This window comes from Microcaecilia unicolor, chromosome 5, assembly GCF_901765095.1.
Source record: "Microcaecilia unicolor chromosome 5, aMicUni1.1, whole genome shotgun sequence".
Classification (NCBI taxonomy): Eukaryota; Metazoa; Chordata; class Amphibia; order Gymnophiona; family Siphonopidae; genus Microcaecilia; species Microcaecilia unicolor.
In genome coordinates, this window is record NC_044035.1 from 249,990,975 (window position 1) to 250,007,599 (window position 16,625).

Here is a 16,625-nt window from a genome sequence, read left to right on the forward strand (position 1 = left end):
GCCTGGTTAACTTTAGTACAAAGTTAGGACAACCTTATTGCTGTCCTAACTTTAGGCAGTTAAATCACTGCTAACTGGCTAAGTAGGTGCTCTGTCCACACTCTGCTCCCAGCCTGCCCCTAACCTGTTAGGAGATAGCTGGTTAGTGACGATATTCTGTGGCACTAATCAGTTAAGTGCCACTGAATATCAGATGCTGGGTCGCTCATAGGGCTTTACCCGAGTAGGAGCTTTTCCTGCTTTTTGAATATTGAGCCCTTATTGTTCAGTTGAATTATGTCTCCTGAGGTCTTTTTCTCACACTAGGCACATCATTATAAAATAAAGATTCGAGTGGTTGCTGTCCAAAGTCATCCCCCCTCCCGACCCCTACCATACTCCAACAATTCAGATATTGCCTCCTCTCATTTAATGGGCCTCCTGTGGGTTTCCATAAGCCAAAAGCAGAAATGACTTTGTACCTTCCAGCTTCGGTCATTCACAACTTCTTCCACATTCAGCTCGGACTGCATAAGTTTCAACTGAGGGAATCAAAACAAGAGGGATGAGCAACTGGATGTTGCACAAGGTCAAACAAAACAAAAACAAAAGACAACATAGTTAGATTCAGTGTTAACATAAGAATTACCATACCGGGTCAAACTAAAGTCCAATCTATACCAGTATTCTGCTTCCAACAGTGACCAATCCAGGTCATAATGCAAGGGGGTCTTTTACTAAGGCACGCTAGCGTTTTTAGTGTGTGCTAAAAATAGACGCACACTAAATGCTACAGATGTCAATGTATTCCTATGGGCGTCTCTAGCGTTTAGCTCATGCCTATTTTTAGCGCGCGCTAAAAACGCTACTGCGCCTTAGTAAAAGTCCCCCTAAATCTTTTTCTTGTTTAATTTTGGAAGGCTGACTAGTCTGTAATTATTTACCAGCAATAGTGTTTAGAAATTACAAAATTAGGAATATGAATGTTTATACAGCATATCATTCAAACAGAATCCTGGCAATCTTTATACTTTAATATCTCAGATTCTATGCTTAGTATGTGAAACAGCAGCTGTTTTGTGGATCGGAGGAGTAGCCTAGTGGTTAGTGCAGTGGACTTTGATCCTGGGGAACTGAGTTCGATTCCCACTGCAGCTCCTTGTGACTCTGGGCAAGTCACTTAACCCTCCATTGCCCCTGGTACAAAAAATAAGTACCTGAATATATATAAACCACTTTGAATGTAGTTGCAAAAACCTCAGAAAGGCAGTATATCAAGTCATTTCCCTTTCCCTTTGTCATTTAAAAATGTTTAATATCTTCTGGTGCAAGCCATAGACCTGCTCAAGGAACTGAGTAGGGATCATGTAGGCAGTTTGGGCCTGCCTCTTCCCCTGCAGGATTTAAACGGTTTAAGATTTCAGTAGGATATACGGTTTTACTATTTATACAATATTTACATTCTTAGTGCCTGGAGTGATCATATAAGTCTACGACCAAAAGGGTGTACCAGTCCTCATTGGCCACCCGGGGCGGATCACTGCTACACAGATATGCAACCCCCCCCCCCCCCCCCAGTGCAGCACGATGTCGTCCTCCCCCTCTCCCCCCCGGGTGCATTCTTCTTACTTGCTGGGGTGCTGAGAGCAGTCGCACAGCTGTTGGCTCTGCTGGTTCTCTGCTCCCTCTGCCCCGGAACAGGAAGTGGGGGGAGTGGCCTAGTGGTTAGGGTGGTGGACTTTGGTCCTGGAGAACAGAGGAACTGAGTTCGATTCCCACTTCAGGCACAGGCAGCTCCTTGTGACTCTGGGCAAGTCATTTAACCCTCCATTGCCCCATGTAAGCCGCATTGAGCCTGCCATGAGTGGGAAAGCGCGGGGTACAAATGTAACCAAAAAAAAAAAAAAGTAACAGCAGAGGGAGAAGGAAACCAGTGGAGCCGACAGCCGTGCGGCTGCTCCCTGCACCCCTCCTGCAGCATGCACCCGGGGCGGACCTCCCCCACCGCCCCGCCCTCAGTACGCCACTGCCAGTCCTGGTTTTACCCCACTGCATGCAAGGAAACATATTCCCGTTTTTTTGCATGGAACTCAACAGTAAAACCCATGCAAAAATTAGGATTGTCTCAGCTTGCCTCCCTGGATAAGGAACTGTACAGTCACATAAAAACTGCCCTACTGGATCAGACCAAAAGTCCATCTAGCCCAGTAGCCTGCTTCCAACAGTATTTTATTTATTTTATTTATTTATTTGCATTTGTATCCCACATTTTCCCACCTATTTGCGGGCTCAGTGTGGCTTACAATACATTGTGAATGATGGAAGTACAATTGGTTGCAGTACGATTATGGGTTACATTATGAAGAGTTATCCATGTCACAAGCACCTGGCACAGTCCAAGTAGCAGCAAGACTCCATGCTACTGCCCCCCAGGGATATAAAGTGATTTTCCACAGGTCTACCTTAATAATGGTTTATGGACTTTTCTTCCAGGAATTTGTTCAAATCTTTAGGCCCATTTATGCTGCTTTAACCACAGCCTCTGGCAATGAGTTCCAGAACAAAACTATTCATTGAGTGAAAAGAAAATATTTTCTCCATTTGTTTTAAATGTGCTACTATGTGTGTTGGTCTCTAGGAAAAAAAGGGGACTAAAGTAGCGGATCCAAAATGTTGAGAATGGCTGATTTTTCACGTCATGGGCCCATAAGCGTTTGAACTTCCGTAACTTTTTTATTTTTTCACATAAAAGGATCGGGCTTGGACTGTTGTATTACAAATGGTTTACATTTATTAATTTTTAGCCCACGGGTTACAATACAACATTCATAAAAATACAAACAAATACAGAGAACCAAAGAACTCAAAAAATAATTACTTAAAACTTCTTTTTTTTTTTGGTTTCTGGTGACTTTAGTCACTTTTTCCCAGAGATGGTCACATGTAACTTCATGGAGTATCCCCTAGTCTTTGTTCACGCTTTCAAAAAGTACAATTGATTCATGTTTACCCGTTCTACTCTACTCAGGATTTTGTAGATTCTCGTTATACTCTATTTCCTCTAACACCTGAATTTGATGAGTACTTCCAAAAGCAAGGAGAGGAATCATCCAATTCAGGCTGAGGCACAGGAAAATTAGGAGACATGGTTGGACTGAACATCTGGTCTTCTTTCTGTCTAACCACTTTGTGCTTCCTGACAATGCTTCTTGTTCAATTATGGTAACGTAAAAATATTTTGTTTCTTTCTTTCAGACTACCCAGTTACTCTTAGGACATCTGCATAACAACAATCATCTGCACACATCTTTTTTGTTATACTTTTCTAGGAGGATGTTATAAGTCCACTTTTAACTCGGAGATCACACAATTCAGCAGCAGTCTTAAGGCTCATGAAGACCAGGAAAAAAAAATACAGCTCGTTTTTTGTGTTTTTTAAAATAAAGCCACCTAGGGAGCGTTGTGAGAAGAGCCCTAGGCAGGGGAACCAAGATGGCTGCTGATATGAGAGCCTGCTAGGAGCACGCTGTATTACTCATGGTTTTTTTTTTCTACCTTATTACAGCAGTTTTGCTGTTTTACTACTTCTGCTGAGCATGCCAAAGCAAAAGGGAAAGTAAAGGGACTTCTCCCCACAAAATTAGGAGCTGCTTCGTTGTGGCAAACCTCCATAGCAGCTTTTGATTGGCCATCAAGTCAAGTGGGCATTTCCACTGTACTCAGAAGGGAAGGGCCCAAGACGGAAAGCAAGTCTTCGTTCAGCCCTAGCGGACCTGTAACTCCTAACCCATGAATGGTGGAAGGCCTGGAGCAGACCTCTGTAATAGGCGACGCCATTGCTGGATCTGCGGTGGAGAAGCAGACCTCTGTTCCATCCACGCTGGGGAATATGGCTGCCTGACACTAGAAGTGGAGAAATCTGGCAGTTTTCTGCTGCGGTTAGCACCTGATCCTTAATTAGAGGTGCTTTTACCATCAGCTCAGGAGACATTGCCTGAAGAATCCATCTTATGTGCAGCAGCTTTACAACTGCTGGTAAGACCGGTTGAAATACCACTGGATTCTGTCTGGATTGCCCTGGAAGCCCTGCATAAAGTATTTATGTCCTTTGTTTCAGTTTCCCAGAATAATGTAGTACAAATGAGACATTTAAGGAAGCAAGTTGATACAGTTTCAAGTTGGAACAGTAGTGACTCAGATTCAAGAACATCAATCTCACACACAAATAAATTAGTAAATGAGCCATTAATCAATAATTGGCTGTTAATCAACTGACATTTGGCTCTAATTTGGATTTGTGTGCGCAGAGCTGTCTACGTGCAATTGTATAAAGATCTGCACCCAAATCCTCTCATAAATTTAGATTTTGCTGTTAATGTTTTTAAGGCTCTCTCTAAGAATTTCTTATTTGGATACTTGTCCTTCATATTTGTTAAGAACAATTTTGCCTAACATGGCTTCTTGGATGATTAGGTTAATGGAATCTCTCCTCCCCCCCCCCCCCCCCCCCCCCCCCAGACGGAGTATATCCTGATTCAGCCTCAAATATTGCACTTACTTACATCCCTAAGACTACTGGTGCTGACCTTTCTCAAGTGGATAATTATCATCCAGTGCCAGGAATCCCTTGAATGGCAAAATCTTTGGAGTTTTTGGGATATTAGCAATTTAAATAATTTGTTTTTGCTAATGATTGCTTACATCATTCACAGCATGGTTTCCGTCCCTTATACAGTATTGAAACTTTACTTCTTTCCCTAACCTCTAAAATTAGAAACATCTTGAGTAGAGGTGGCCAGGCAGTACTTTTGCAGTTTGACATATCAGTGGCTTTTGATGCTATTGATCATTCATTAATGCTTCACAGGCTCACTGAATTGGGCATAGAAGGGAAGGTATTGAAGTGGTTCTCTGAATTTTGGGGGGAAAGATCTTATTTGGTGTGAAAGGATGGTGTTTTTTCCAACCCATGGTCTCCTGGTTGCAGACTTGGAGTGCCCCAGATGTATATTTACTATTTAATGTGTACATGAAACCACTGGGTGTTTGGTTATCATCTTTTGGGCTTAAGATAATGACATACGCTGATGATATTTTTTTTGCTTTGTACTGCTTTGAATAATTTTGATGATACTATAGCAATGATAAGAATATTAGTTTGATAGATTCATGGGCCAATGCTAATTTTTTAAAGCTAAATAGACAAATACTTTTGTTCTGTTTTCACTGAAGAAAATCCTGGAGAAGGACCATGATCGACTGGCAATAGTACATATGAGAATGGAGCGGGTATAGCATCGTTCACGGAAGAGAGTGTGTATGAATAACTTGAAAATCTAAAGATGGACAAAGCCATTGGACTGGATGGGATCCACCTCAGGATATTGAGGGAGCTCAGAGAGGTTGTGGCAGGTCCTCTTAAAGATCTGTTTAATAAATCCTTGGAGACGGGTGAGGTTCCGTGGGATTGGAGAAGAGCAGATCTGGTCCCTCTTCACAAAAGTGGTGATAGGGAAGAAGATACAAACTACAGGCTGGTAAGCCTCACTTCGGTTATTGGAAAAGTAATGGAAGCGATGCTGAAGGAAAGGGATAGTGAATTTCCTGGAAGCCAATAAGTTGCAAGAGCCAAGACAACATGGTTTTACCAAAGGTAAATCATGCCAAACAAATTTCATCAAATTCTTTGACTGGGTGACCAGAAAACTGAATCAAGGATGTGCTATAGATGTAATCTACTTACATTTCAGCAAAGCTTTTGACACGGTTCCCCACAGGAGGCTCTTGAATAAACTTGACAGGCTGAAGATAGGACCCAACATGGTGAACTGGATTAGGAACTGGTTGATGGACAAACAACAGAGGGTGGTGGTGAATGAGGGAAAGGGGAGTAGTGGAATGCCTCAGGGACTGGTGCTGGGGCCGATTCTGTTCAATATATTCGTGAGTGACATTGCCGAAGGGTTAGAAGGTAAAGTTTGCCTTTTTGCGGATGATATCAAGATTTGTAACAGAGTGGACACCCAGGAGGGAGTAGAAAACATGAAAAAGGATCTGCAGAAGCTAGAAGAATGGTCTAAGGTTTGGCAAATAAAATTCAATACAAAGAAATGCAAAGTGATGCACTTAGGGAGTAGAAATCCACAGGAGACGTATGTGTTAGCCGGTGAAAGTCTGACAGGGAGAGGGATCTTGGGGTGATAGTATCTGAGGATCTGAAGGCGACGAAACAGTGTGACAAGGCGGTGGCCATAGCTAGAAGGTTGCTAGGCTGTATAGAGAGAGGTGTGACAAGCAGAAGAAAGGAGGTGTTGATGCCCCTGTACAAGTCGTTGGTGAGGCCCCACTTGGAGTATTGTGTTCAGTTTTGGAGGCCGTATCTTGCTAAGGATGTAAAAAGAATTGAAGCGGTGCAAAGAAAAGCTACAAAAGTGGTATGGGATTTGCGTTACAAGACATATGAGGAGAGACTTGCTGACCTGAACATGTATACCCTGGAGAAAAGGAGAAACAGAGGTGATATGATACAGACGTTCAAATATTTGAAAGGTATTAATCCGCAAACAAACCTTTTCCGGAGACGGGAAGGCGGTAGAACTAGAGGACATGAAATGAGGTTAAGGGGGGCAGACTGAAGAAAAATGTCAGGAAGTATTTTTTTCACGGAGAGAGTGGTAGATACTTGGAATGCTCTCCCGCGGGAGGTGGTGGAGATGAAAACGGTATCGGAATTAAAAAATGCATGGGATAAACAAAGGAATTCTGTTCAGAAGGAATGGATCCTCAGAAACTTAGCAGAAATTGGGTGGCAGCTCCGGTGTTTGGGAGGCGGGGCTAGTGCTGGGCAGACCTCTATGGCCTGTGCCCTGAAAATGGCAGATACAAATCAAGGTCAGGTATACATATTTATTTATTTTATTTATTGCATTTGTATCCCACATTTTCCCACCTCTTTGCAAGCTCAATGTGGCTTACAACATCATGGAAAGTGGAAATATAATAGAAAAATAGGCATTTAGTGTTACAGAAAATTTTTGGCAACATGATAATGATAACACATGATAGTAGTATGACAAGCAGATATTATAAGACATTTCTAACTACGTGTGGAGGATTTATGTATATTCACATTGGTTGATCTTTTTGGTAAGCCTTGCTGAAGAGATGGGTCTTCAGTAGTTTGCGGAAGTTCGTTAGTTCGTAGGTCATTTTTAAGTTGCGGGCAGTGCGTTCCATAACTGTGTGCTTAAGTAGGTGAAGTTTGACGCGTGCATTACTTTGTATTTTAGATTTTTGCAGTTAGGGAAGTGCAGATCAAGGAATGTGCGGGATGATCTTTTGGCATTCCTGGGTGGTAAGTCTATCAGGTCTGACATGTAGGCTGGTGCATCTCCATGAATGATTTTGTGAACTAGGGAGCAAATTTTGAACATGATGCATTCTTTGAGTGGGAGCCAGTGTAGGTTTTCTCGTAGGGGCTTGGCACTTTCATATTTTGTTTTGCCAAATATGAGTCTAGCTGCAGTGTTCTGGGCTGTCTGAAGTTTCTTGATTATTTGTTCTTTACAGCCGGCATAGAGTGCGTTGCAGTAATCTAGATGACTGAGCACCATTGATTGTACCAGATTACGGAAAAAACATTCCTTGGGAAGAAAGGTCTTCCTCTTTTTAATTTCCACATTGAGTGGAACATCTTCTTGGTTGTGTTTTTCACACCCTTGTCACCTCTCGTTTAGACTACTGCAATCTGCTTCTTGCTGGCCTCCCACTTAGTCACCTCTCCCCTCTCCAGTCGGTTCAAAACTCTGCTGCCCGTCTCATCTTCCGCCAGGGTCGCTTTACTCATACTACCCCTCTGCTCAAGACCCTTCACTGGCTCCCTATCCGTTTTCGCATCCTGTTCAAACTTCTTCTACTAACCTATAAATGTATTCACTCTGCTGCTCCTCAGTATCTCTCCACACTCGTCCTTCCCTACACCCCTTCCCGTGCACTCCGCTCCATGGATAAATCCTTCTTATCTGTTCCCTTCTCCACTACTGCCAACTCCAGACTTCGCGCCTTCTGTCTCGCTGCAACCTACGCCTGGCATAAACTTCCTGAGCCCCTACGTCTTTCCCCATCCTTGGCCACCTTTAAATCTAGACTGAAAGCCCACCTCTTTAACATTGCTTTTGACTCGTAACCACTTGTAACCACTCACCTCCACCTACCCTCCTCTCTTCCTTCCCGTTCACATTAATTGATTTGATTTGCTTACTTTATTTATTTTTTGTCTATTAGATTGTAAGCTCTTTGAGCAGGGACTGTCTTTCTTCTATGTTTGTGCAGCGCTGCGTATGCCTTGTAGCGCTATAGAAATGCTAAATAGTAGTAGTAGTAGTAGTAGGCTTTCGAGTGTTAGGTGTCGATCGATGGTAACTCCAAGAATTTTTAGGGTGTCCGCTAAACAGCTGTGATTGGCTGACAGAAACTTGGAGAGACTTAATGGAAAGGGAAGGACATCTAAGCAACTGAATAACGTGGTGCACTGGCTAGAGCACTGAGCTTGTAATCAGAAGGTTGCTGGTTCAAATCCCCCTTTTACTATCAAGGTAATTTAGACGTCCCTGACTGCACTTGCTTGTTTTTTTTTTTTTTCTTCCGATTTTTCCTCTCTGCATGGGTCCCGCGCAGCACCAACTAAACTAAAATTACTTCGGGGACCTGCATACTGCTGTCATGGAGCTGGGAATGACATTTGAGGCTGGCTTACAAGTTGGAAAAAAAAGTGTTTAACGTTCGGTTTTTTTGGTGGGAGGGGGTTAGTGACCACTGGGGGAGTCAGGGGAGGTCATCCCCGGTTCCCTCCGGTGGTCATCTGGTCATTTAGGGCACTTTTTTGGGACCTGTTTGTGAAAAAAAATGGGTCCAACAAAAGTGACCTAAATTCTCTCTAAAAACGCCTTTCTTTTTTCCATTATCAGCCGAGCACGCACATCTCTGCTCAGCTGATAACCACGCCTCAGTCCCGCCTTCACCACGCCCCCATCAACTTTATTCGTTCCCGCAACAAAGTGCAGTTGGAAACGCCCAAAATCGGCTTTCGATTATACCAATTTGGGCACCCGCGTGAGAAAGACGTCCATGTCCCGATTTAGGTCGGAATATAGGCGTTTTTCTCTTTCGATTATAAGCAGGATAGTCTTATTTGATTTTATTACCAGAAAGGAGTACATCTCGGCTGGTTAATTTTAGGTCCTTGATGTTTCTGAGTTTCAGGGGAATTAAGATTAAAAACTATTTTACTTCTTTCAATATTTGGAAGTAAAATTATGGAATAATTTACATCATCATATTAGGTCTATCAATTCTTATTTACAATTTAGAAAGCAACTGAAAACTGTTATTATTCTCAGAAATAAATAAGGTATGATTTGAGTTGAAATGTAAGGTTTGTAATTCCATCTGATTGTGATGCTTCTTATGCTGTGATCTGGAGATACCTTGGAATATAAACTGAGAATAGAACACAATGTGCAGCCCAAAGGGAGCATGGACGGGCCCAGGGCTTTCAAAAGAATTACGCAGAGTTATAGAATTCGGGGGCTGCAGGTCCAAGTTGCGTGCCAGGTTTTATACCGGGTTTCAGTTAGTGTAATCCCTTGCGCCCAAAGTTGGGTAGGAGAATATGCGTTAAACGCTATTCTATAAAGAGCTCCCAGCCCAAAGCGCACTTCATAGAATAGCACCAAATGCAAATTTTTCCTTGTGCCCAATTTTCAGTGCCATTTACTGAGGGGTCCCTTTTACAAAGGCGCGAGTTTTGGGCATGCACCAATCCATTTTTCAGCGTGCCTGTAAAAAAAAAGCCTTTTTTTTTTTTTTGTCTCCGAAAATGGCCGTGCGGCAAAATCAAAATTGTCGCGCGTCCATTTTGGGTCCGACACCTTACCACCAGCCATTGATCTAGCGGTAAAGAATCCGGGCGGTAATGACCTATGCGCGTCCGAAAATAAAAAATATTTTCAGACGTGCATATCGGACGCGCGCCAAAAATTAAATTACCACAAGAGCCACACGATAGTCAGCCGGTAACTCCATTTTGACTTGCGTTGGGAGCACGTAGACACTTACGCAGCTTAGTAAAAGGGGCCCTGAATTTGGCCCTAATTTTTTTTTTTACCCAAAACACTGAATTCGCTAGCTCTTTTATCAGAGCCTGTGACAGGACAAGAAAATGTAAAATCAGATGCAAAAGCTCAGCAAGGTTCCTATTTCTTACCTTTGTCTGCTCTTTCCTGAGCTGCTTTATTAGTGCCGAGTCCCCAAAGTCCTTTTCTCTTTCTTCTCGCAGTTTATTTACTACTGCCGACGTCTGAGCTATGCAGTGTTTTATGGCTCTCTCTCTACTGGCATGAGCTTCTCTCAGCTGCAAGAAAAGAAACAGCCACAGCAGCTCAGAACATCCTCCCAACCTAATATCCACAAGTGACGTTTTCTCCATGTGAAGGAAGCATCATTAAAGTACAGCTTAGAGGCAGTATTTCAGCTTTAAAAGAGCATATGGCTCTTAGTGCAGAGAAAGAGCATCAAAGTGATGGTCAACAAACACACTTCTCACGCCCTAAGAGATTCTGAATCCCCAACTACTCATACACCTAAAGTCTTCCCTTCCTTGAAATGTCACAGGCCTCAGGAGTGGAGAAGTAGTTGATTAGAGCAGCAGGCTCTAAATCAGGGAAGCCAGGGTTCAAATCCCACTGCTGCTGCTGCTACTTCTGATCTTTGGCGAGCCATTTAATCCTCCATTGCCTCAGGCACAAGATTGGGGGGCCCTTTTACTAAAGCTTAAAGAGCACTAATGGAATTAGTGTGTGCAAAATGCTATACCTATAGCTTCTTAGCATTTAGCATGTACTAAGCTTCAGCAGGGGTGACCCAAACAATCTGCTGTCTGAGGCGAGGGATGAGATATCGCCCCAGGTGTCCTCCCCCACCCCCAAGTCCAACCTCTCTCGCCCTCTCTTTCCAAGCTCCCTCCCCTGCCCATGGTCTGGCATCTCTCCTCTTCCTTCCTCAACCCTCTTCCCCGAACCTACCTTCTTTTGTGTTTTTCAAAAGTTGGCGGCAGCCCTGCCCACTGGCCTCTTCTCTCTACTGCAGCCCACCTCTGAGGAAACAGGAAGTTAGATCAGAGAGGTGGGCCTCAATAGAGAGAAGAGGCCAGTTGGGGGCAGGGGGAGATGCTAGGCCATGGCTGGTGTGGAGGGTGGAAAGAAGTGAGATTCCACTCCATGAAGGAGTGCTGCCTGAGGCCCCTACTTCAGTTGGCCTAATGGTAGGGACACCACTGAGCTTTAGTAAAAGAGCCCCTTAGTTTGCAAGACCGCTGGGCATAGAAAAACACCTACTGTACTTGAATGTAACTAACCTTAAGCTACAACCAAAAAATGTGCGAGCTAAATCCAAAATTCATTTCCCTTTCACAATACTAGTCTTTACTGATATTCCATTGTAATTTTTCACACTCTCACCTACAAAGTGAAACAACTGGACTTTAACAAAATTAAAGATTAATATTTATTATTAATATTCAATAATAAAGTACCAAGAAAAATGGTTTTCCCCTTATAATGCTGAGAGAGATGGGAATGAATTTGGCTGGTTTAGAAAGTGAATTATTCTTCTGCAGTGTCCACTGTAGGATATGTACCACATCACTGACCACTACAGAAGAAGAAAAAAACACCATTCATCCTTCTGCTTGGAAAGCACATGAAGACTCACAACAGAGTGCTGCACTGTATCTTGTGTACTCACAGACTCATAAAGCTGTTTGCATGTTTGGCTGGCGTCAATTTTCCCTGCAAAGGAGGCTGTAGGAACTGTAGTGTTTAATTCATGAACTATTCGATCATCAATCGTTCTCATCAACTTGAGTATGTCCTGCATTGCAAAGAAGAAAAGTCAAAAACATAAAACTGTGAAGTTGAAGATCATATGTGAAGAAATGTGATTTTTTTTTCTCTAAAGTAATGGGCCAAACATGATGATTTTCATGTCAAAAATTAAAGATTTAGGGGCCTTTTAAATAAAGCTTAGCACGTGCTAACAGAATTAGCGTGTGCTAAATGCTAGGAAGCCCATTCTATAATCAATAGGCTTCATAGCATTTAGCATGCACTAATCCCATTAGAACATGCTAAGCTGTATTAAAAGGGCCCCTTAATAAAGAAATGTGCCAGCCTAGACAAATTAATTTCAGGAATGTATTTAAAATATTTGCTTATTCGCTGTCCAATGAATATGCCCAAGGTAAAGTATAGTTTATTTATTTATTGCATTTATATCCCACATTTTCCCACCTATTTGCAGGCTCAATGTGGCTTACAAAATAAGTCAGATCACCAAAACAAAATAACCAATTAGCAGTGAGCAATAAATATTTTACATGGTACTGGTTAGCAAAAGCAATTTTTGGCAAAGAAATTCCACCTACCAGCAAGTTACAGATATTTAATACTGCTACAAAAGGCTTTATTGTGTGCATGTTTATTCTAGCAGTAACTTCTACCCAAAAAATGATTCCACTACCAAAAAGAGGGTGGGTCCTCATGCACCCGATGTTGAATACATTTTTCCCACAACACTTGCTTTGCGTATCAATCTTACTCCTTTCCCTTGCACCCTCAGCTTTTCTACTTTATCCAAAATGAGTTGTACCAGTCAAAGCTTGATAGTTTGTTCGATAAGACTCCCCAACTACTACTGTACAGTCTCTTTGAATATGCCTGCATTCATGGACACCATAGGGCATGTATAAGTATCTTCTCCTGATTTGCATTTAGAACAAAGTGATGTCAGTACCTATACGTGCAAGAATTAGACTATTTACAATTTGAAAAATTGTCACACTATCAAATCTGCGGTAGAAACAAAGAGTGGAATCTCCGGCACTAGTTTCTACACATTTAGAGTATTTCTTGCTATTTCTCCATCTATTCCCCTTTAACTTCCAAATCCAAGGTTGTTTTGACTTTCTACTGCCTGCAGAGCTTATGAAGTTTTGAGACTGAAGTGCGCCTTGATGACCCCTCTAGAAAAAAAAAAGTCTCTCAGTCTTCTTCCAATGGAAGGTTTCCATATTTTGAAATCTTGAAGCCCCATCAACTTGCCCTCTTTATTTATCAAGCATTCTAATAGAGTGAATCTTCCATTTGCCCATCTAGCAAACATCATTTTCTGCACCAGGTGGGAAATCCACAAGAATCAGATCTTTTTCAGTAGTCTTAGTGGTAACAACTGTAGTGCATAACACGTCTTCCAAAATAGACGTATTCTCCTGCTCAACAATAACAGAAGCGATCTCCCACTGCTCAATTTACGTTTTGTGTCCTCTAAAAGTATTGCCACATTTTCTTTATATCAATTTTTAAATTGGCTAACATACACCCTCAAATTAGCAAAAGCTACAGGTCCAAATTTGGCGAGGAGTTTTATATGATGTTAGAGGACTTGAAGGCCCATTTGTGCTTTTCTTTTGCTGCTCTTGTTCCTGTATTTTTGAACCCTCTCTTCTGCAACCTTTATATCACCACCAAAATTTGTCCCTTCTTTTCTGAGCACACTACCAAAACCCTTATCCGCACCATCACCTCATGGTTAGATTACTGCAACTTGTTTCTCACAGGTCTCCCACTAAACTCTCTCTTTCCCCTTTAGTCTGGTCAACATTCTGCTGCATGACTTAGCTTCTGCAAGTGTCACATAGCCTCTCCGTTCAAGTCTTCACTGACTCTCTATCCATTTTCATATACAAATCAAACTCCTCTTACTGACTTAAAAGTGCCATTCTTTCTGTAGCTCTTCAGTATCTTTCTTCTCGTATCTCCCCCCTGCACCCTTCCCCGGGAACGCTGCTCATCTGGTAAGTCACTCTTATTTGTACTCTTCTCCACTACCAACTCTAGACTCGGTCCCTTTCATCTTGTTCTGCTGTATGCCTAGAACAGGCTTCCTGAATTGGTACATCAAGCTCATTCTGGCCCCATTCAAATCTAGGCTAAAAGGCCACCTTTTTGAGGCTGCTTTTAGTCTTAACCCCTTATTCACTTGCTCAGTATTTCAATCATTCCCATAATAAACTCCCTAATTCCTTATTTGTCCTAATGGTCTGTTTAAATAGATTATAAGCTCTTTTGAGCAAGGACTGTCTCTTACATGTTTAGTGTATAGCAATGCATATGTCTAGCAGCACTGTAGAAATACATAATAGTGGCTGGCTCTATTTTTTTTTTTTTTTACATTTGTACCCCACGCTTTCCCACTCATGGCAGGCTCAATGCGGCTTACATATTATATACAGGTACTTATTTGTACCTGGGGCAATGGAGGGTTAAGTGACTTGCCCAGAGTCACAAGGAGCTGCCTGTACCTGAAGTGGGAATCGAACTCAGTTCCTCAGTTCCCCAGGACCAGAGTCCACCACCCTAACCACTAGGCCACTCCTCCATTCTGTAAAAAAAAAGTTAGTTAGTTAGCACCTTTCTGTAGTATTATATGCAGATACTTTTACTGTCCCTAGTGAGCTCACAATCTAAGTTTTGTACCTGGGACAAAGAAGGGTTAAGTGACTTGCCCAGTATCACTAACCCTTAGGCCACTCTTCCTCTTTTCTAGGGCCTACGCTGTGTGCACGCTCAATGTATTTCAGGCCAGTAGTACTTTATTTGTAGCTCCCATTTAACCATTGTCTCTGATATTCCCAACAGTCAAATTATTTCTTCTCAAGTGGTTCGCAAGTTGGTCAAGTTTTTCTTCCAACAAAGTAAGTCTTGTTTGCAATTTAGCCTTCTCCCATTCTGCTGCATTGGTTGCATTCTCTATAACTGTCAGGCATTACTGATAAGTCTCAAATTCTTTTCCAAAACTTTCCACCCTATTATTCATGGTTTCCAGTTTATCAAAAACCAGTTGAAATTTTTTTAAATCTAAAGTTAGTTCCACTGCTGCCATGACCTCCAAAATGATTTCCACCATCCATGCCAACCCAATTTGCACCGAGGAGAATTATAAATGATTTAAAATGTTATTAAAAAACTTTAAGCAGGGTTTCAATCTGTAGCCTGGGAGGAGGGAAGACTGAACTGTGAGCTGGCCTCAATTGAGTTGTCTTTCTGATTGTGTGGAAGAATGAATACAATCTTGGCGAGTGTTGTATTAGGTTTGTGCTATCATTTTATGGCGTTCTTTTCCTTCGTGTGTGTATATTAGATCCATTTTGTAAACCACCTAGTTCCGGTAAAGGTAGGAAGTATATCAAGTGTTTAAATAAACAAACGTGACAATGGGCTCTGCTGGTTTTGCCATCTTGGTTTCCAGCAAGCATCCTTTCTCCTCTCTCCACAGTGGTCTTGCAGTCATGCCTTGGTGTGTCAACCTTTCTGCTACTACTACTACTACTTAACATTTCTAGAGCGCTACTAGGGTTACGCAGCGCTGTACAATTTAACAAAGAGAGACAGTCCCTGCTCAAAGAGCTTACAATCTAATAGACAAGTGAACGGTCGGTCCGATAGGGGCAGTCAAATTGGGGCATTCTGGATTCACTGAACGGTAAGGGTTAGGTGCCGAACGCAGCATTGAAGAGGTGGGCTTTAAGCAAAGACTTGAAGACGGGCAGGGAGGGGGCTTGGCGTAAGGGTTCAGGAAGGTTGTTCCAAGCATAGGGTGAGGCGAGGCAGAATGAGCGGAGCCTGGAGTTGGCGGTGGTGGAGAAGGGTACTGAGAGGAGGGATTTATCCTGTGAACGGAGGTTACGGGCGGGAACGTAAGGGGAGATGAGGGTAGAGAGGTAGTGAGGGGCAGCAGACTGAGTGCATTTGTAGGTAAGAAGGAGAAGCTTGAATTGAATGCGGTATCTGATCGGAAGCCAGTGAAGTGACCTGAGGAGAGGGGTGATATGAGTATATCGGTTCTGGCGGAATATGAGACGTGCAGCAGAGTTCTGAACAGACTGAAGGGGGGATAGATGGCTAAGTGGGAGGCCGGTGAGGAGTAAGTTGCAGTAGTCCACGCGAGAGGTAATGAGAGCGTGGACGAGAGTTCGGGTGGTGTGTTCAGAGAGGAAAGGGCGAATTTTGCTGATGTTAAAGAGGAAGAAGCGACAGGTCTTGGCTATCTGCTGGATATGCGCAGAGAAGGAGAGAGAGGAGTCAAAGATGACTCCGAGGTTGCGGGCAGATGAGATGGGGAGGATGAGGGTGTTATCAACTGAGATAGAAAGTGGAGGAAGAGGAGAAGTGGGTTTTGGTGGAAAGACGATAAGCTCGGTCTTGGACATGTTCAGTTTCAGGTGGCGGTTGGACATCCAGGCAGCAATGTCGGATAAGCAGGCCGATACCTTTGCCTGGGTCTCCGCGGTGATGTCTGGTGTGGAGAGATACAGTTGGGTGTCATCAGCATAGAGATGATACTGGAAACCATGAGATGAGATCAGGGAGCCCAGGGAAGAGGTGTAGATTGAGAAGAGAAGGGGTCCAAGGACCGATCCCTGGGGAACACCAACAGATAAGGGGATGGGGGTGGAGGAAGATCCATGAGAGTGAACTTTGAAGGTGCGGTGGGAGAGATAGGAGGAGAACCAGGAGAGGACAGAGCCCTGG

At 42.9% G+C, this 16,625-nt stretch overlaps 1 protein-coding gene across 2 annotated transcripts in view; it reads right to left on the minus strand.

Moving 5' to 3' along the window:
- CCDC58 (coiled-coil domain containing 58) overlaps nt 1–16,625 on the minus strand; it is a 41,206-nt gene that overhangs the window by 12,594 nt on the left and 11,987 nt on the right. For both annotated transcript variants that reach the window (XM_030205097.1, XM_030205098.1), the window contains exons 2-4: nt 11,782–11,907; nt 10,244–10,390; nt 462–521 (exon numbers count right to left, since the gene is read on the minus strand). In XM_030205097.1, coding sequence (XP_030060957.1) covers nt 462–521; nt 10,244–10,390; nt 11,782–11,907 — 333 coding nt within the window. The remainder of the gene's footprint in view (nt 1–461; nt 522–10,243; nt 10,391–11,781; nt 11,908–16,625) is intronic.